General features: G+C 42.8%; 1 protein-coding gene across 1 annotated transcript in view; it reads left to right on the plus strand.

Annotated features, from left to right (window-relative positions):
* mrtfba (myocardin related transcription factor Ba) overlaps positions 1-17,464 on the plus strand; it is a 40,529-nt gene that overhangs the window by 17,495 nt on the left and 5,570 nt on the right. Inside the window, exons 4-12 of the mRNA XM_021576115.2 lie at positions 4,062-4,127; positions 4,228-4,283; positions 4,381-4,618; positions 4,854-5,038; positions 5,928-6,068; positions 6,371-6,621; positions 8,964-10,071; positions 10,237-10,389; positions 10,573-10,713. Coding sequence (XP_021431790.2) covers positions 4,062-4,127; positions 4,228-4,283; positions 4,381-4,618; positions 4,854-5,038; positions 5,928-6,068; positions 6,371-6,621; positions 8,964-10,071; positions 10,237-10,389; positions 10,573-10,713 — 2,339 coding nt within the window. The remainder of the gene's footprint in view (positions 1-4,061; positions 4,128-4,227; positions 4,284-4,380; positions 4,619-4,853; positions 5,039-5,927; positions 6,069-6,370; positions 6,622-8,963; positions 10,072-10,236; positions 10,390-10,572; positions 10,714-17,464) is intronic.

The raw sequence follows: 17,464 nt of genomic DNA on the forward strand, positions 1-17,464 counted from the left end.
GCTCAGTAACATGCTATATATTACGTCATAGCTCAGGCTCTGCACTTCACAGCGTTTTATGGGTTTTGACTGCCAGCCGTCCTGAACTTGAGCACTGCATGCGACAAGAGGTTGACCCCCTCCCTCCCCCAATTGGGTAACTTTGCTATTTTTTGGGTAGTCGGAGTGAGGTAAATGGAGGACTTTATGTATTTTAAAAGATGAGACGGTGAGGATTATAATATTTACCAAAGAATGGAGTTTCGCTGAGCAACTATCATCTTTACTGCCCTTGAGACCGGTATGTACTTCCAAAAAATGTCTAAATAAGTTGCATGCAACTGAAAGAGAGAAATGCCTTTGCTGGAAAAAATCAGGTGTTATTTGAGATGCAGAAGAGGTGGATTTGGCTCATGTGAATTTAGTCTAAGTAATGACTATAGTTGCTCAGCAAAACCCCATTCCTTGGTAAGTACCAAATGTATTTTGACATTAAGCTTGAAATGCTGGTGAATGGTACATTTAATGGCTGCTTCCTAGGCTTAAAGGAGAATCTCCATATTCAACGTTTCATGTAAACCCAGATTCTGATTCATCAATAACACATCCCATGCACTTCAGACGTTGTACTGTTGGATGTTGAATCACGGGGGAGTGGTGAAAGTGTCAAGCATGTCAGACTCCTTGGAATCCTAGTCTGAATCTCTCACCCTCTGAGCTGACCGGGACTGTGGTCACTGAGCCGACCCACAGCTGAGGAAACACTGCTTAGTGTGTGTGTGTGTGTCTCTCTCTCTAACTCTCTCTCTTTCTGTGTGTGTGTTAGGGCTGGGAATTGCCAGGAACTGCAGGAATACGATATTATCACGATAGTTAGACTACTGTTCAAAAGTTTGGGGTCACTTAGAGATTTCCTTGTTTTGAAAGAAAAGCAAAAAAAATGTTTGGCCATTTTTTTTTTTTTAAATAACAATAAAATTTATCAGAAATAGTGTTGACATTGTTAATGTTGTAAATGACTTGTAGCTGTAAACTGCTGATTTTAAAAATATATTTTTTAAATGGAATATCTACAGAGGCCCATTATCAGCAACCATCACTCCTGTGTTCCAATGGCACGTTGTGTTAGCTAATCTAAGTTTATCATTTTAAAAGGCTAATTGAGCATTAGAAAACCCTTTTGCAATTGTTAGCACAGCTGAAAACCTGCCGTTCTGATTTAAAGAAGCAATTAAACTGGCCTTTAGACTAGTTGAGTATCTGGAGCATCAGCATTTGTGGGTTTGATTACAGGCTCAACATGGCTAGAAACAAAGAGCTTTCTACTGAAACTCGTCAGTCTATTCTTGTTCTGAGAAATGAAGGCTATTGAAGATCTGGCACAACGATGTGTACTACTCCCTTCACAGGACAGCGCAAACTGGCCCTAACCAGAATAGAAAGAGGAGTGGGAGGCCCCGGTGCACAACTGAGCAAGAGGACAAGTACAATAGTGTCTAGTTTGAGAAACAGACTCCTCACAAGTCCTCAACTGGCAGCTTCATTAAATAGTACCCGCAAAACACCAGTCTCAACGTCAACAGTGAAAAGTCACGTTTAGTGTGTGTATTTACATCGAATGTGTCGTCAAATTGAATGAGACGGAATTCACGACAAGCGGTTCACAAAATGTTTCGTCTTAGGCTACAAAAATGGATTTTATCGAACAAAAGACCTTTCATTGTGTAACAATGAGCATTGGGATTGCAAACAGAGGAAGATCGTCAAAGGTAAACAATTTATTTTATTGCAATTTGGGATTTTGTTACGCCTGTGCTGGTTGAAATAGTTTTTTTTATGGGGCTCTGTCCTCAGATAATCGCATCGTATTCTTTCGCAGTAAATCCTTTTTAAAATCTGACAACGCAGTTGGATTAGCAAGATTCTAGGCTTTCGAAACATGAGACACTTGTGTTTTCATGAATGTTTAATATGACTATGTAGCGATCACCGTATTGTCGAATTTAATCCCGCTAACGGGTTCGGTGCGCAGAGGTTAAATCACCCATTTGGCGAAGAAGGCTATGATTCAATGATAAATTAACAGGCACCGCATCGATTATATGCAACGCAGGACAAGCTAGATGGTTGACACACATGGTTGACAATATTACTAGTTTAACTAGTGATTGTTAAATGTGATTTGTTTTTTTATAAGATATGTTTAATGCTAGCTAGCACCTTGGCTCCTTGCTGCACTCGCATAACAGGTAGTCAGCCTTCCACGCAGTCTCCTCGTGGAGTGCAATGTAATCGGCCATAATCGTGTACAAAAATGCTGATTACCGATTTGTATATGAACTTGAAATCGGCCCTAAATAATTGGTCGACCTTTAATTCAATCTATTGAATTTACCACACTCAATGACTCCCTAGGAACAATGTTCAGGGGCAGAACGACAGATTTGGCATCTCTGGGATTTGAACTTGCAACCTTCCGGTTACTAGTCCAATGCTCTAACCACTAGGCTACCCTGCCGCCCCAATGAAGTTGTAGAAACATCTCAAGCATGATCAATGGAAACAGGATGCACCTGAGCTCAATGTGGAGTCATAGCAAAGGTTCTGAGTACATGTAAAATAGTCAATTCTGTTTTTCATTATGGGGTTTTGCGTGTAGGTTGAGTTTTTTTTTTATTTATTTTTTATTTTTTACCATTTTTAGAATAAGGCTGTAACAAAATGTGAAAGTTAAGGGGTCTGAATACTTTCTGAATGCACTGTATATATTTTCTGTATTTTTATATTGTATTCTAGAGGGCACATTTAGAAAAGAGAGACCTAGGTATCTTTGTCTATCCTGTCAAAATATTAAAATACTGTCAATGATTTCTTTGAAGTTTTTCAATAAATATTCATATTTGTAGCTACTTTTTAAGTTAATACCTGCAATCAACTTGTGCATATGTTAGGAGATTGAGCAGACTGTATTCTTCATTCCACCTGTCACATTACTTTACAGTAAGAAGCTTATCTCAGATGAGCCAGTCACATGTTTTTTGTAAATAGCACAACGGGAGAAAGCGACCTGGTGAGTCCGTAGCGTTCTATGTCTATCGGCGAATCTCTGTTGTGCTGTGCACATGAGGTGATGTTACACTTGTATGCAGTTCACTACTAGATGTTTGCCATCAGATAGCCTATAATGTCTATAAAGCTCTGGATGAGTTATTTCTTCCCTGTGCTTCCTACTGGCGTTTTTCTCCCATGCTTTTCTGAAGAGCAGCACATCATAACTTTGTTCATTTGCACAATTTCTGTCATTCACTTTCGCATGTAAATGTTCACACTCACCGAAAATGACATTTGGTAGCTATTGGCTATGCTTGTATAACTTTATGATCTGTATTTTGCTGTGTTTGCAATTTAGTTTATGTTCGTTTTCACTCGTTAGCATTTAGCTGACAGCGTGTACGTGATCTCGCTATTAGTATGCTAATTTTTGTAGCTTTCTGGTACTAGAGGCCCAATGGGCTTTTCTTGTGTGCTATGCCGGTAATACCATAAATCCCGGGATGAGAGAAGGACGGTATGAAAATCTAGATACCGCCCAAACCTAGTAATCAAGTACATTTAGGCTAGCTGATTTAGCTGTTTGAAATCTTGATTTAGCTGTTTGAAATCTTGTTTTGCCTGTTTTAGCTATTTGAGATAAATCACAATTCCCCCTGATATTTGTTCCTGTACAATTTTCAAATGCTTTTGATTATTGAAATGAGTTTGTGCCGGATTTGATTAGCCTTGGCTGCAGCCAAAAATAACAAAGAATGCAATGGTATTAAGTAATGAAATTATTGTTCAGAAAAGGGATTCAAGTGAATCCAACCAGGCTTGTTAACCACTGCTGGTGGTAAAGGAAGTGAGTTGTGGTGGCCGTGGGAGTCCAAACTCTGCTGGTCTGTGTGTCTAGCGTTCTAACAGAACCACATCCTCTTGTGAAAGCCTCAGTTACTCATGATGACTTCAGACCCGCAGATGCAGGCAGATTCTGGTTGTGTTTACTGAAGTGTCTACATTTCTCTCTCGCCCCCCTCCCCCAACAGTCCTTCAGCTGAGGCTACAGCAGAGACGCACCCGTGAGCAGCTGGTAGACCAGGGCATCATGCCTCGTGAGTATGGGCACTGCCACTTTATGTAGTCATAATTGAGTTATGTGTTCGCGTTAGAGGTGTCTGTTGAGAAGCTGACAATGTGTTTCTCCCCATGCAGCTCTAAAGAGCCCAGCGGCATTTCATGAGCAGATACGCAGCCTGGAGAGAGCCAGGGTAAGAGCTCAGCCTTGCAAATACATTCCCCAATATATTCCATGTTCTTGTATGGACATTTCTTGAAAATGCCCTGTCCCCGTTTTCCCTTTCCCAGACTGAAAACTTCCTGAAACACAAGATCCGCAGCCGACCAGAGAGATCTGAACTGGTCAGAATGCACATCCTTAAGGAGACTGGGGCAGAGCCCTCCCTGCAGGCCACCCAGATGAAGCTGAAGAGGGCCAGGCTGGCTGACGACCTGAATGAGAAGCTGGCCCAGCGCCCCGGCCCCATGGAACTGGTAGAAAAGAACATTCTGCCTGTAGAACCCAGCGTCAAGGAGGCCATCATTGGTAAGGCCTGGTAGAGAGAGAGAAAGTGATATGGAGCCGTATCAGGAGTGAGTGTAGGAGTGCTGAATTAGGATCAGGTTTGTTTTTTAGATCATAATAAATACGATTAGATGGGCAGCCTGAACCTGCCTAAATCACAGAATTCTGAGGCCTGTTCACCTTTACCCCTTTCTAAACTTGATGTGGACCTTTTGGTTAATGTGCTGTGTTAATGTTGAATGTGTTGGTCCCTCAGTAAACTACCCCAAAGCGCTGGACACGTACGGGTTTGATGAGGACAGCGGGGACGCCCTGTCTCCAGAGCAGCCAGCCAGCCATGAGTCCAAGGTCTCCACACCCTCCCCTGGGGAACCTCGGGCCCTGGAGGCCCCCTGCCCACCACCGCTGCCCACAATCACCAACAACCACACAATCCTACAGGTAGGACATGGGAGGTTCTTTATCCACTTGAATTTCCTTTTGAAGGACAATACATATGCTTCATTATACCTAGAGTTGCAAAGAGAAGGTATATTACTTGAAACTTTCAGAGTTTACCAGTAAAATACTTGAATTTTGGTAGCTTTCAAGTTTTGGGGGGGAATTTTATAAGATTAATACCATTGGTGTTTTAATATGAGGGGTTCAGCATGAAATATATTGTATATTTCTTTACAGTTATTTATTTTACAATGTCAATATGTCTTTTATCAATGTTTTGCCACCAAACTGGTGGCAGTTGTGAAAAAAGTTAATAGTTGAAAGACATTCAGTTAATTGAAAATGATGTTGATTTTAGATGATTTTTTTCATTACTTAGGCTATTTTGTCTTGAACAATATGGTCTATCCACTAGAGCAGTGTTTCCCAGCTCCAGTCCTCGGCTACCCTCCAAAAGTACACATTTGTTGTAGCCGTGGACAAGCACACCTGATTCAACTTGTCAATAAATCATCAAGCTCACAATGAGTTGAATCAGGTGAGTTTCTCGGGCTACAACAAAAATGTGTGCTGATGGGGGTACTTGAGGACTGGAGTAGGGAAACCTGGACTAGAAACTCATGGACAATATGGACACAAATGTATAAAAAATGAGTGTTTATATGAATACATTTATTTTTTAAAGTTATCTAAGTATAAATGACCAAAGTAACTTTGGTAAATTACCAGTAGCTTTGCAACCCTAATCATACCTCACATTCTTTATCTACCCCTGAATGATTGTAAAAATGTAAGTAAATGTTCAGAGAAATGCAAATTATTAACAAGAAACTTAGTTATGTAAGTTATATGCTTAGAGTTATGACTGAAATCTGTTCTTCTGTCCCAGCCCTTTCCTGTTGTCACCCAGGCAACGGCAGACTTCCTCAAAGCTCTCTCCACCCAAGAGCTGCCAGTCAGTCGCCCAGCACCCGCGTCTCAGCCTATCATCACTGTCGTTCCTTCAAAGCCAGGGCCCACCCTAGTGAAAGTAAGCAGACACATTGTTCTGTCAACTGTTTGGGAAAGTATACTTTCTAAACATTAAACTTCACATTGAAACAAAAGCTCAGTCTTTTGAACTAGCGTTGAATCCAAATCACTGAATAAATAAATGTAAATGTGTCTTTCTGTGCTAAAATCTGGATTGTCATCTTTCAGTCATAGAAAAAAAAACAGTACTTGAGTCACTTCTAAACACTGTTCATTAAAACAAGTCTGTAAGGCAGACTGACTAGTTTTCAATCATGTGCAACTTCTTTATCTTGATGTTTCTCTTCTCTCATCCCACAGCAGAGCCAGCCCAAACAGCCGGGAGAGAGGAATCGCAGTAAGAAGGGCAAGGACCCAAAGCCCCGGGTCAAGAAGTTAAAGTACCACCAGTATGTCCCCCCAGACCAGAAACAGGAGGCCAGCGATGCCCCCATGGACTCATCCTACGCCAAGATCCTCCACCAGCAGCAACTCTTCCTCCAGCTGCAGATCCTCAACCAACAGCAGCAGCAGCACTACAACTACCACACCATCCTCCCAGCACCCTTAAAGTAGGATATTACTGTCATATCAGGGCAAAAGAAGTAACACTCCTGGGGTCAAATCGAAACTTCCACTTAAGTCCGATCTCCACTTTGTCAGTGGGAGACTAAGTGAAAATGTGATTTAATTTAGCATTTGCCCCAGAGGCTCAACAGACCTGAAATTCCGAGATCCGACCCGAGCGGGTCCGGCCTCGCTGGTGTGCGTGCTATGACACTGCTTGTAACTTAAAGGAAAATTCCACCTAAACTATATTTTGATATTTTTCTTTAGTCCATTGTTGACATAGTCAATGTTTTGTTTGTCAGCAATCAAGATACTGTATGTAACTTTCAAAATACAGAAATCATCCCTGTATGAGGCATTTAGCATCATGTGATGCTGTGTTTTACATCATATGGTGGTGATTTCTGTATTTTGAAAGTGAAGTATAACTATACGAAATCTGTGTCAAATTATATCCAGCTCAGGGCTCCAGCTATGTATTTGGTTTTCTAAATTGCTAGCAAAGTTTTCTAGATTTCAAGATGAACCTTGGTTACAGCAGAGACATTCATTCCCCTCTTGGATCAAGATCCTGGTTGCCTAAATTGTTTTGGGCATAATTATTTTTGAAATAGCGCCGCTGTGTATATACTTTATACCCCAGTAGGGTACAAAAACAGTATGACGGTATGAAAATCTGGATACTGCCCAACACTAGGTCCGGGTCCTAAATTCAGACTTTTGTCTCGGGTCTGGTCTGATATAATTGTGTGTGAAGTGATTAGAACTGTGCAAGCTTGTTATTTGTGTCAGCCAATTGCAACTCAATAAAATGTATAGATCATGTCCATTTGAAACTGGTTCTGGCTGCTCACCTCACATGCCCCTGCTGCTGAGGGGAGAGGGAGAATGCGAGTGATAGGAGCCTTGGTATAGGCCAGTGGTTCCCTTCCCTTTTCACTTACTGTACCACCAACTGTATTTTGCTCTGCCCGGAGTACCCCTAAAGTAACCCCCTCGTGCATTTTACCAGTAAGCCTATGGTCTCATGAGTCCTGGTTGGGAACCACTGGTCTAGGCTACTGTTGATTGCGAAGATGGAGGCCTTTTTCTTTTGAAGTAAAACTAAAGTTAGGAGAAGAAGTATGGTGAAAAGAGGCCAAGGGGGAATGTCCTCAGTGACAAGTTCTAATATTATAGTGGACAAAGATGAGAAGAACGTTGGCACGGCCAGGTGGACTGTGTGCAACTCGCTATTCAGGTTTCATGTCATTTTCTAACTTTTATTTACTGTATTTTTCATTTGTTTGATCATCATTATTGTTGTTTATTATTGTCGGCCAATTTAAGAATCTAAACCAGCTGTTTTAAAAATAATTTACACCAGTTCACTTAAAATAATGGAGACATAAAATACCTGATTTACTTCTTATCCCTTGCACAAATAGCTTACAGCTGTGTCCGTTGATACAATGTTTCAAGTTCATTGCAGACAGGCCACGCGTAGCCAATGTGAGGTGGACATTTATGGCTATAAAGTTTTGAATATGCTACACATAAAAATGCAACGAATAGTTAAACAAATGTTATAGGCAGTTAAGGACACTTAACTGTGCATTATTTGCCCAATATCACTTGTTTATTGATTGCGCTGGCAGCACCCAGTCGGAGGTTTCTTCCTCCCTCTCTTTCTACTCTCGGATCTGAACGGATCTCTCGGATCCAACCCAGCACGGGTCTGTTTTTCCACGGGCCTTTTCGTAACGCTTCAGACTGTACTTCGTTATTTAAAAATATATATATTTAAGCATATCGGGTCGGGTGGGAAAGTCATGGATCCATTTCAGAACGAGTCCAACTATTTGGACCTGTGAAGACCTCTAATTTCCCCTTACTAGGTTAATAACCTCTGTCATTACGTCAATCTGTCTACCTGTTGTTCAAACAAAGGTTTACACGAGAATATTATGTTAGCTGGAAAGCACCTAAAAAGCAAACCAACTGTTGTTTCCAATGGCCTGAATGACAAACTGACAATTAGCTAGTTTCCAATAACAAATCCGCTATAATGATATTAATAACCTGCAGGATGTTCTTTTGGCCTTTTCTATAATTTCCCTGTTAGTCGGAGTTGATCCAAGGTCAGTTATTGTTGGAACTCTGCATTGTTCTATTGACTGATTGTGTACTAAGATGCAGGGCAGAGGAGGCTCCTAATATATATTGCTAACACATTTCCCTTCTCTCTCCACCCCTCTTTCCCCCACATTTCCCCTCTCCCTCCTTCGCCATATCTCACTCCACCCTCTTTACACTCCCTTTTCCTCTTGTTTCTCTCTCCATTCACTTCCCTCTCCTCCTCCAGACCTGTAGCTGAGGGTCAGAACAGCGGTGTGAGCGGCCTGCCAACCTCTATAGTGCTGTCCCTGCCTCCTGCCCCCCATGTCACTGTCCCTCCTCCCACCCCTGTCCGTCCCAACAACAGCCTATCCAACCGCAAGCCTGGCCAACTGCCTCCTAACCTGGAGGACATGAAGGTGGCCGAGTTGAAACTGGAGCTGAAATTGCGAAGCCTCCCTGTCTCAGGGACCAAGACTGATCTCATCGAGAGGCTGAAGCCCTACCAGGAGAGTCCAAGCACCCCGGCCCCTACCACAGTCCCAAACCCCGGCCCTAAAACCCTCCCCTCAGTTCCCATAGAGGTTGGCTCATCCCCTGCACTTCTACCTGCCCACCAGGTGGCACCAGAGAGCATGAGCGCCACAGCCCCAGTGTCCCCAATCCCCACAGACCTCGCCACCTTCAGAGACGACGGAGGGATGCCCAGGGTATCCAAGCTCCTTTGCGACCCCCAGAGGGTGAGCCTCTGTCGGACAGGCGCGGGGATGTCCCACCTTGGCCTGGGTGTTGTCCCGGAGGAGAAGGACCGGCGGCTCCATGAGAAGGAACGTCAGATTGAGGAGCTGATGAGGAAGCTGGAGCAGGAGCAGATGCTGGTGGAGGAGCTCAAGATGCAGCTGGGGGTAGAGAAGAAGACCCAGCCCCTCCAGGGATCCTCAGACCCCGTCCCCATGATCCAGACCTTCAACGCAGTCAAAATGGAAGGCAGGGTCCTTCCTAACTGCTCAGCCATGATTAACTCAACCCTGGCCCCCCAGACTCTCCCCACTGTGGTGAAGGTAGAGGATGTCATTTGTAACTCCAGACCCCATTCCCAGCCTAATCCGGCCCCCAGTCTGCCCCAGTTTTTCATCAGCCACCAGGGGAGAGTGTCTCAGGTTCTAGGCCAGCCTGTTTCCCAGACCCTACTCACGGCCCAGGATGGCTCTACTCAGATCCTCCTTCCTGTCCTCCAGGCTACGTTGTCAAATCAGGCCTCAGGTCTGATGCAAGCCTCCATCTCCCAGCTGCATACCACCAAGATGGAGACAGCCTCCACTCAGCAGATAACTAATCACAACCACATTTTGCAGGTGATTTCAAGTTACATAGATGCACATCTTAAATCAGGTTACAGACCAGTTAACTAGGCGTAAGACCCCTAGACTTAGCGAGTGCAGTGATATTAGCAGGCTAGTTAATTGGTTTCTTAACACTACGATCCTGTATTTTTACCCCCTTCTGTGTCTTTTCTACAGACTGTTACAGTTTGTAACGGCTCTGGGATGGTGGAGAACCAGACTATGCCCGACATGCCTCCCCAGTGTTTCCTGAGCAGCTCCCCAGATAACAGGCTCTCTCCCCGTGGGGCTTCACCCAGCCACAACCTTTCCAATGGGCCTGTTAACAAGGTACGCTTTCTCTATTTATTATTTGGAAAACATCATACTCTATCCTAAATGTGATGCAAAATACATATTGCAAACCTGCCTTTCTCTCTCAAATCCTTTCAAATCTTACATTCGGTATATGAGTTCTTATTACAGACCAGGTAGGTTGTGTTAAATGTTTTCCTCTTCTCTCAATTCCTCCAGTCCCCCTCTCCATCCCAGCCCACCTTCATCCTCCACCCCTCCTCCCTCGTTACCCAGCCCCCCAAGACCAGGGAGCCCCCTCGCTACGAGGATGCAGTTAAACAGACCCGCAACCTGCAGCAGGCCAACAACCTCACACAGGTGAACACTAGGGTTGATTGGCATTTACCAAGATTTACTGCCAAAACCACTCCCTTTTCCCGGCATAAATAACTGCGAGAAACCGGTAAATTAGAATCAAATTTGTATGAACAGCATGACGTTTAATTATATGCAATGTCTACATCTGAGTTCTCTATGGCCTTCTCTCTGGTCAATGCATGATGAATCATCAATGCTTAGGTTGGGGACAGACAGCCCATCTAAGTATAGTCCTATCATCTCATCGTGGTAACATTCTATTGTGACAGGTAGACCTACATTTGCTGGAGCATAGCCTGTGCTACAGTAATATAAAGGCCGAATGAGCATCTAATTTACACATCGCCATCTGTCTTTCGGGGGTCAACTTATTATTTTATTTGTATATAAGATTATAATTTTTTATTTTATTGCAGCTGCAGACTTTTAAAACAGGTCTAAGGCACTGCATTTCAGTGCAAAAGGTGTCAGTACAGACCCTGGTTTGATTCATGCCAGCAGCATACCACCCTGCATTCTACTGCTGGCTTGCTTCTGAAGCTAAGCAGGGTTGGTCCTGGTCGGTCCCTAGATGGGAGACCAGATGCTGCTGGAAGTGGTGTTGGAGGGCCAGTAGGAGGCACCCTTTCCTCTGGTCTAAAAATATATATGATTGGGGACATTGCCCGGTGTAGGGTGCCGTCTTTCGGATGGGATGTTAAACGGATGTCCTGACTCTCTGTGGTCACTAAAGATCCCATGGCACTTATCATAAGAGTAGGGGTGTTAACCCCGGTGTCCTGGCATACCATCATGGTCACTTAATCATCCCCAGTTTACAATTGGCTCATTCATCTCCCCTGTAACTATTCCCCAGGTTGTTGCTGTAAATGAGAATGTCTTCTCAGTCAACTTACCTGGTAAAATAGGGGTAAAATAAAAAAGGGGTTATGGTTTGGACGGGGTAGGCCGTCATTGTAAATAAGAATTTGTTCTTAACTGACTTGCCTAGTTCAATAAAGGTTAAATTAAAAAATTTAATAGAAATATTAATTCCTTAAAACCTGTTATGGCTGCTGTCCCTGTACAGGGACCAACATCAGGGGAAATTTCAGAGTGACAACTAAAAATACAATTTCGTAACATTAAACATTATTGAAAATGCAAGTGTCTTACACCCTTCAAAAGATTAGAATCTTGGTAATCAAACTACGTTTTCCAATTTAAAATAGCTATTACAGAGAACAAATCCCATGCTTTTGTTTAAGAAGAGCAATCAACAACAAACATTTTCTGCCATGACAGTTTTTACACATTTACATCTGAAGGTAAAATTATGAGTTACATTCTGATATCTTGCTCTTATTTCTCTTCCTGAGTATCCCATTGATCAAATGAAGTGCCGTTTTTCTTTGATAAAATCCATTTTTATAGCCTAAATCTAAACATTTTGTAAACTATTTGTGCAGTGAATTCCATCTCTATCATTTTTTTACGGAGCATTCAGCTTGATTCGCCCCTGTAAACAATAGTTTACATAGTCATGGTGGGTGTCAGTGCATTCCTCTGGATGTTTGCAACGCAGTCAAACAACGTTGTTTTTTTTTTGCGGGGAGAATTGATTTGAAGACAACGATAAATGACTACCTGACGCACCAATAATTTTAGCGAAGCTTCATTGATTGACTATATTTCTGCCCAATGACCACTGATCTTCTTGAAATCTAGCTGGGTAGATAGCCAATGAGCTGAGGTAAACGCCAGTATGTAATGGTTTGGGGTTGGACCACAATTCCTTGGCTGTAATCGCACGTGCAGGGAACTCCATTTTCGCCTTGACGATCAGAGGGGTTGCTGTAAGGCTTTTTACGCGCAGCTGTATTTCGGAAAGTTGTTTCAACGATTTCATTGAAGATATCCTGGCGAATACTTCATGTAAAGCGAAGTCAAACTCTAAAGTAAAAGTGAGACAGATTTTTTGTTTGAGGAATCTTGGAGTGTTATCATTCAAACGAACTGAGGAGCTGTTTCTGCAAGGACAGGACGTACTTCTGGACGGGTAAGTGCTAATGCCGTTTTATGAAATATAAAAATATATATATAATATATATATATTTTTTTGCAATGAAATGTGTAGTTTGTTTTTGTGTGTGTGTGTATATACAGTGCCTTGCGAAAGTATTCGGCCCCCTTGAACTTTGCGACCTTTTGCCACATTTCAGGCTTCAAACATAAAGATATACAACTGTATTTTTTTGTGAAGAATCAACAACAAGTGGGACACAATCATGAAGTGGAACGACATTTATTGGATATTTCAAACTTTTTTAACAAATCAAAAACGGACAAATTGGGCGTGCAAAATTATTCAGCCCCCTTAAGTTAATACTTTGTAGCGCCACCTTTTGCTGCGATTACAGCTGTAAGTCGCTTGGGGTATGTCTCTATCAGTTTTGCACATCGAGAGACTGACATTTTTTCCCATTCCTCCTTGCAAAACAGCTCGAGCTCAGTGAGGTTGGATGGAGAGCATTTGTGAACAGCAGTTTTCAGTTCTTTCCACAGATTCTCGATTGGATTCAGGTCTGGACTTTGACTTGGCCATTCTAACACCTGGATATGTTTATTTTTGAACCATTCCATTGTAGATTTTGCTTTATGTTTTGGATCATTGTCTTGTTGGAAGACAAATCTCCGTCCCAGTCTCAGGTCTTTTGCAGACTCCATCAGGTTTTCTTCCAGAATGGTCCTGTATTTGGCTCCATCCATCTTCCCATCAATTTTAACCATCTTCCCTGTCCCTGCTGAAGAAAAGCAGGCCCTGAACCATGATGCTGCCACCACCATGTTTGACCGTGGGGATGGTGTGTTCAGCTGTGTTGCTTTTATGCCAAACATAACGTTTTGCATTGTTGCCAAAAAGTTCAATTTTGGTTTCATCTGACCAGAGCACCTTCTTCCACATGTTTGGTGTGTCTCCCAGGTGGCTTGTGGCAAACTTTAAACAACACTTTTTCTGGATATCTTTAAGAAATGGCTTTCTTCTTGCCACTCTTCCATAAAGGCCAGATTTGTGCAATATACGACTGATTGTTGTCCTATGGACAGAGTCTCCCACCTCAGCTGTAGATCTCTGCAGTTCATCCAGAGTGATCATGGGCCTCTTGGCTGCATCTCTGATCAGTCTTCTCCTTGTATGAGCTGAAAGTTTAGAGGGACGGCCAGGTCTTGGTAGATTTGCAGTGGTCTGATACTCCTTCCATTTCAATATTATCGCTTGCACAGTGCTCCTTGGGATGTTTAAAGCTTGGGAAATCTTTTTGTATCCGAATCCGGCTTTAAACTTCTTCACAACAGTATCCCAGACCTGCCTGGTGTGTTCCTTGTTCTTCATGATGCTCTCTGCGCTTTTAACGGACCTCTGAGACTATCACAGTGCAGGTGCATTTATACGGAGACTTGATTACACACAGGTGGATTGTATTTATCATCATTAGTCATTTAGGTCAACATTGGATCATTCAGAGATCCTCACTGAACTTCTGGAGAGAGTTTGCTGCACTGAAAGTAAAGGGGCTGAATAATTTTGCACGCCCAATTTTTCAGTTTTTGATTTGTTAAAAAAGTTTGAAATATCCAATAAATGTCGTTCCACTTCATGATTGTGTCCCACTTGTTGTTGATTCTTCACAAAAAAATACAGTTTTATATCTTTATGTTTGAAGCCTGAAATGTGGCAAAAGGTCGCAAAGTTCAAGGGGGCCGAATACTTTCGCAAGGCACTGTATATATATATACACACACACACACAACAATGGCCGTAGTTGAATGGAACACCTTAGTGACTGTTCCCTCTGCTCTATACAATCAATACATATCTGTTTATTTTATGTGATGATAAAAGGCTCAGACAATACAAATATTTTTTTTATGTTTTCTTTCACAGTGATAGCGACTCCGACTGGGAGGCCCCGGTGCCAAGCTGCCCGCTCTACCTGTGCCCCCAGTGGTGTTCATATGCCACAGTTCATTACTGCAGGCATGACTGTGCCTCAGGGCCAAAAGGGCACAGCATGGAGGCGTTGTTGTGTTCCGTGTCGCATGAAATGCACCACTTGTTCAGTTTGCCTCTGCTTTACATCAGAAAGAGACTGCTATGGGACAGGGCACAGGCAGCAAAATACTGTGACGAGGACTTCTAAGGGGTGTACTGTTTTTTTTATATTTTTTTGTATTTATTTTCTAATATTTTTTTTTAAACATTTTTTGTGTGTGTGTGTTAGAATTGCTTTTTGATATGTTGTGTATATAGTTATTTGCACTGCTGTATATAGTTATAGGTCATTTCACCAATTCGGCCACTTGGGTACATTTGGGCAACTTGTGTGGGACACCTGGGTGACTTCATGCTAAATGTCATGTAGCTCACCCATTCCAGAAGTTATCTGTCTCAAACTTTGCACACCTACAGTTGCCCTCTTGTGTTATCCATCAAAATTATCTTCAGCATCCTATCTGACTGTGTGGCTATTCTAGTACATGTGAAAGATGATACTACAACAATAAAAAACTGAAAACATTTATATTTTTTTCTCTTTTCTTCCACCAGATCTACTGTGTTATATTCTCCTACATTTCATTAACATTTCCACAAACTTCAGAATGTTTCCATTCAAATGATACCAAGAATATGCATATCCTTGCCTCTGGGGCTGAGCTACAGGCAGTTAGATTAGGGTATGTCTTCAGGCGGAAATTAAGAACAAAGGGTTGCAGCCATAACAGGTTAAGTCGGTGCACATGCGAACACTCTCTTGCAGTCTTTATCTCTCCAACTCTATTCAAATTGCATCCAAAATAGATCATCCTGTTCAAGATTGATATATAGATATCCTAGCCTACCTCGTTCAGGTTTTATTTTTATTTAACTAGGCAAGTCGGCTAAGAACGCATTCTTAATTACAATGACGGCCTACCAAAAGGCAAAAGGCCTCTTGCGGAAATACAAATATAGGACAAAACACACATCACTACATAGAGAGAGACCTAAGACAACACAACATGGCGGCAGCAGCACAACACAACATGGTTAGAGCACAAAACAGGGTACAGACATCATTGGGCACAGACAACAGCACAAAGGGCAAGAAGGTAGAGACAACAATACATCAAGCAAGCAGCCACAACTGTCAGTAAGAGTGTCCATGACTGAGTCTATGAATGAGATTGAGTGTTTGTTGCAGCTCGTTCCAGTCGCGAACTGAAAAGACGAGCGACCCAGGGATGTGGGCTTTGCGGACCTTTAACAAAATGTGACTGGCAGAACGGGTGTTGTATGTGGAGGATGAGGGCTGCAGTAGATATCTCAGATAGGGGGGAGTTAAGCCTAAGAGGGTTTTATAAATAAGCAAAGAACCAGTGGGTCTTGTGACTGGTATACAGACCTGACCAGTTTACAGAGGAGTATAGAGTGCAGTGATGTGTCCTATAAGGAGCATTGGTGGCAAATCTGATGGCCGAATGGGAAAGAACATCTAGCCGCTCGAGAGCACCCTTACCTACCGATCTATAAATTATGTCTCCGTAATCTAGCATGGGTAGGATGGTCATCTGAATCCGGGTTAGTTTTGCAGCTGGGTTGAAAGAGGAGTGATTATGATAGAGAAATCTAGACTTGGTTAACTTTAGCCTGCAACTTTGATATGTGCTGAGAGGACAGTGTACCGTCTATCCATACTCCCGAGTACTTGTATGAGGTGACTACCTCAAGCTCTACTACCTCTGAAGGTTTAATCACACCTGTGGGAAGAGGGGCATTCTTCTTACGAAACCACATGACCTTTGTGTTGGAGGTGTTCAGAACAGGGTTATGGGTAGAGAAAGCTTGTTGGACACCAAGAAAGCTTTGTTGTAGAGCATTTAACACAAAATCCGGGGAGGGGCCAGCTGAGTATGACTATCGTCTGAACAGTAATGGATGAGAGAGCTTCTTCAGCTATGTTGATGTAAATGGAGAAGAGCGTGGGATCGAGCCTTGGGGTACACCCTTGGTGACAGGCAGTGGCTGAGACAGCAGATGTTCTGACTTTATACACTGCATTCTTTGAGAGAGGTAATTAGCAAACCAGGCCAAAGACCCCTTGGACACCAATACTCCTTAGCCGGCCCACAATAATGGAGTGGTCTACCGTATCAAAATACTTTGGCCAAGTCAATAAAAATAGCAGCACAACATTGCTTAGAGTCAAGGGCAATGGTGACATCATTGAGGACCTTTTAAGGTTGCAGTGACACATCCATAACCTGAGCGGAAACCATATTGCATACCCGAGAGAATACTATAGACATCAAGAAAGCCAGTCAGTTGATTATTGACAAGTTCTTCCAACACTGTTGATAAACAAGGCAAACTAGAAATAGGCCTATAACAGTTTGATCTCCCCTTTAAATAAAGGACGAACCGTGGCTGCCTTCCAAGCAATGGGAACCTCACCAGAGAGGATAGACAGGCTTGGCGGTTATAGGGGCAGCAACCTTAAAGAATAATGGGTCTTAACCATCTGACCCAGATGTTTTTTTTTGCGTCAAGTTTAAGGAGCTTCTCTAGCACCTCGGACTCAGTGACTGCCTGCAGGGAGAAATTTTGTAGTGGGGCAGGGGGGAAAAAGGGAGGAGCATCGGGGCTAGTAGCATTATAAGGCGCTAGCGTCCCACCTCGACAACAGCCAGTGAAATTGCAGGGCGCCAAATTCAAACCAAAAGAAATCCCATA

Source organism: Oncorhynchus mykiss, chromosome 20 (assembly GCF_013265735.2).
Source record: "Oncorhynchus mykiss isolate Arlee chromosome 20, USDA_OmykA_1.1, whole genome shotgun sequence".
NCBI lineage: Eukaryota > Metazoa > Chordata > Actinopteri > Salmoniformes > Salmonidae > Oncorhynchus > Oncorhynchus mykiss.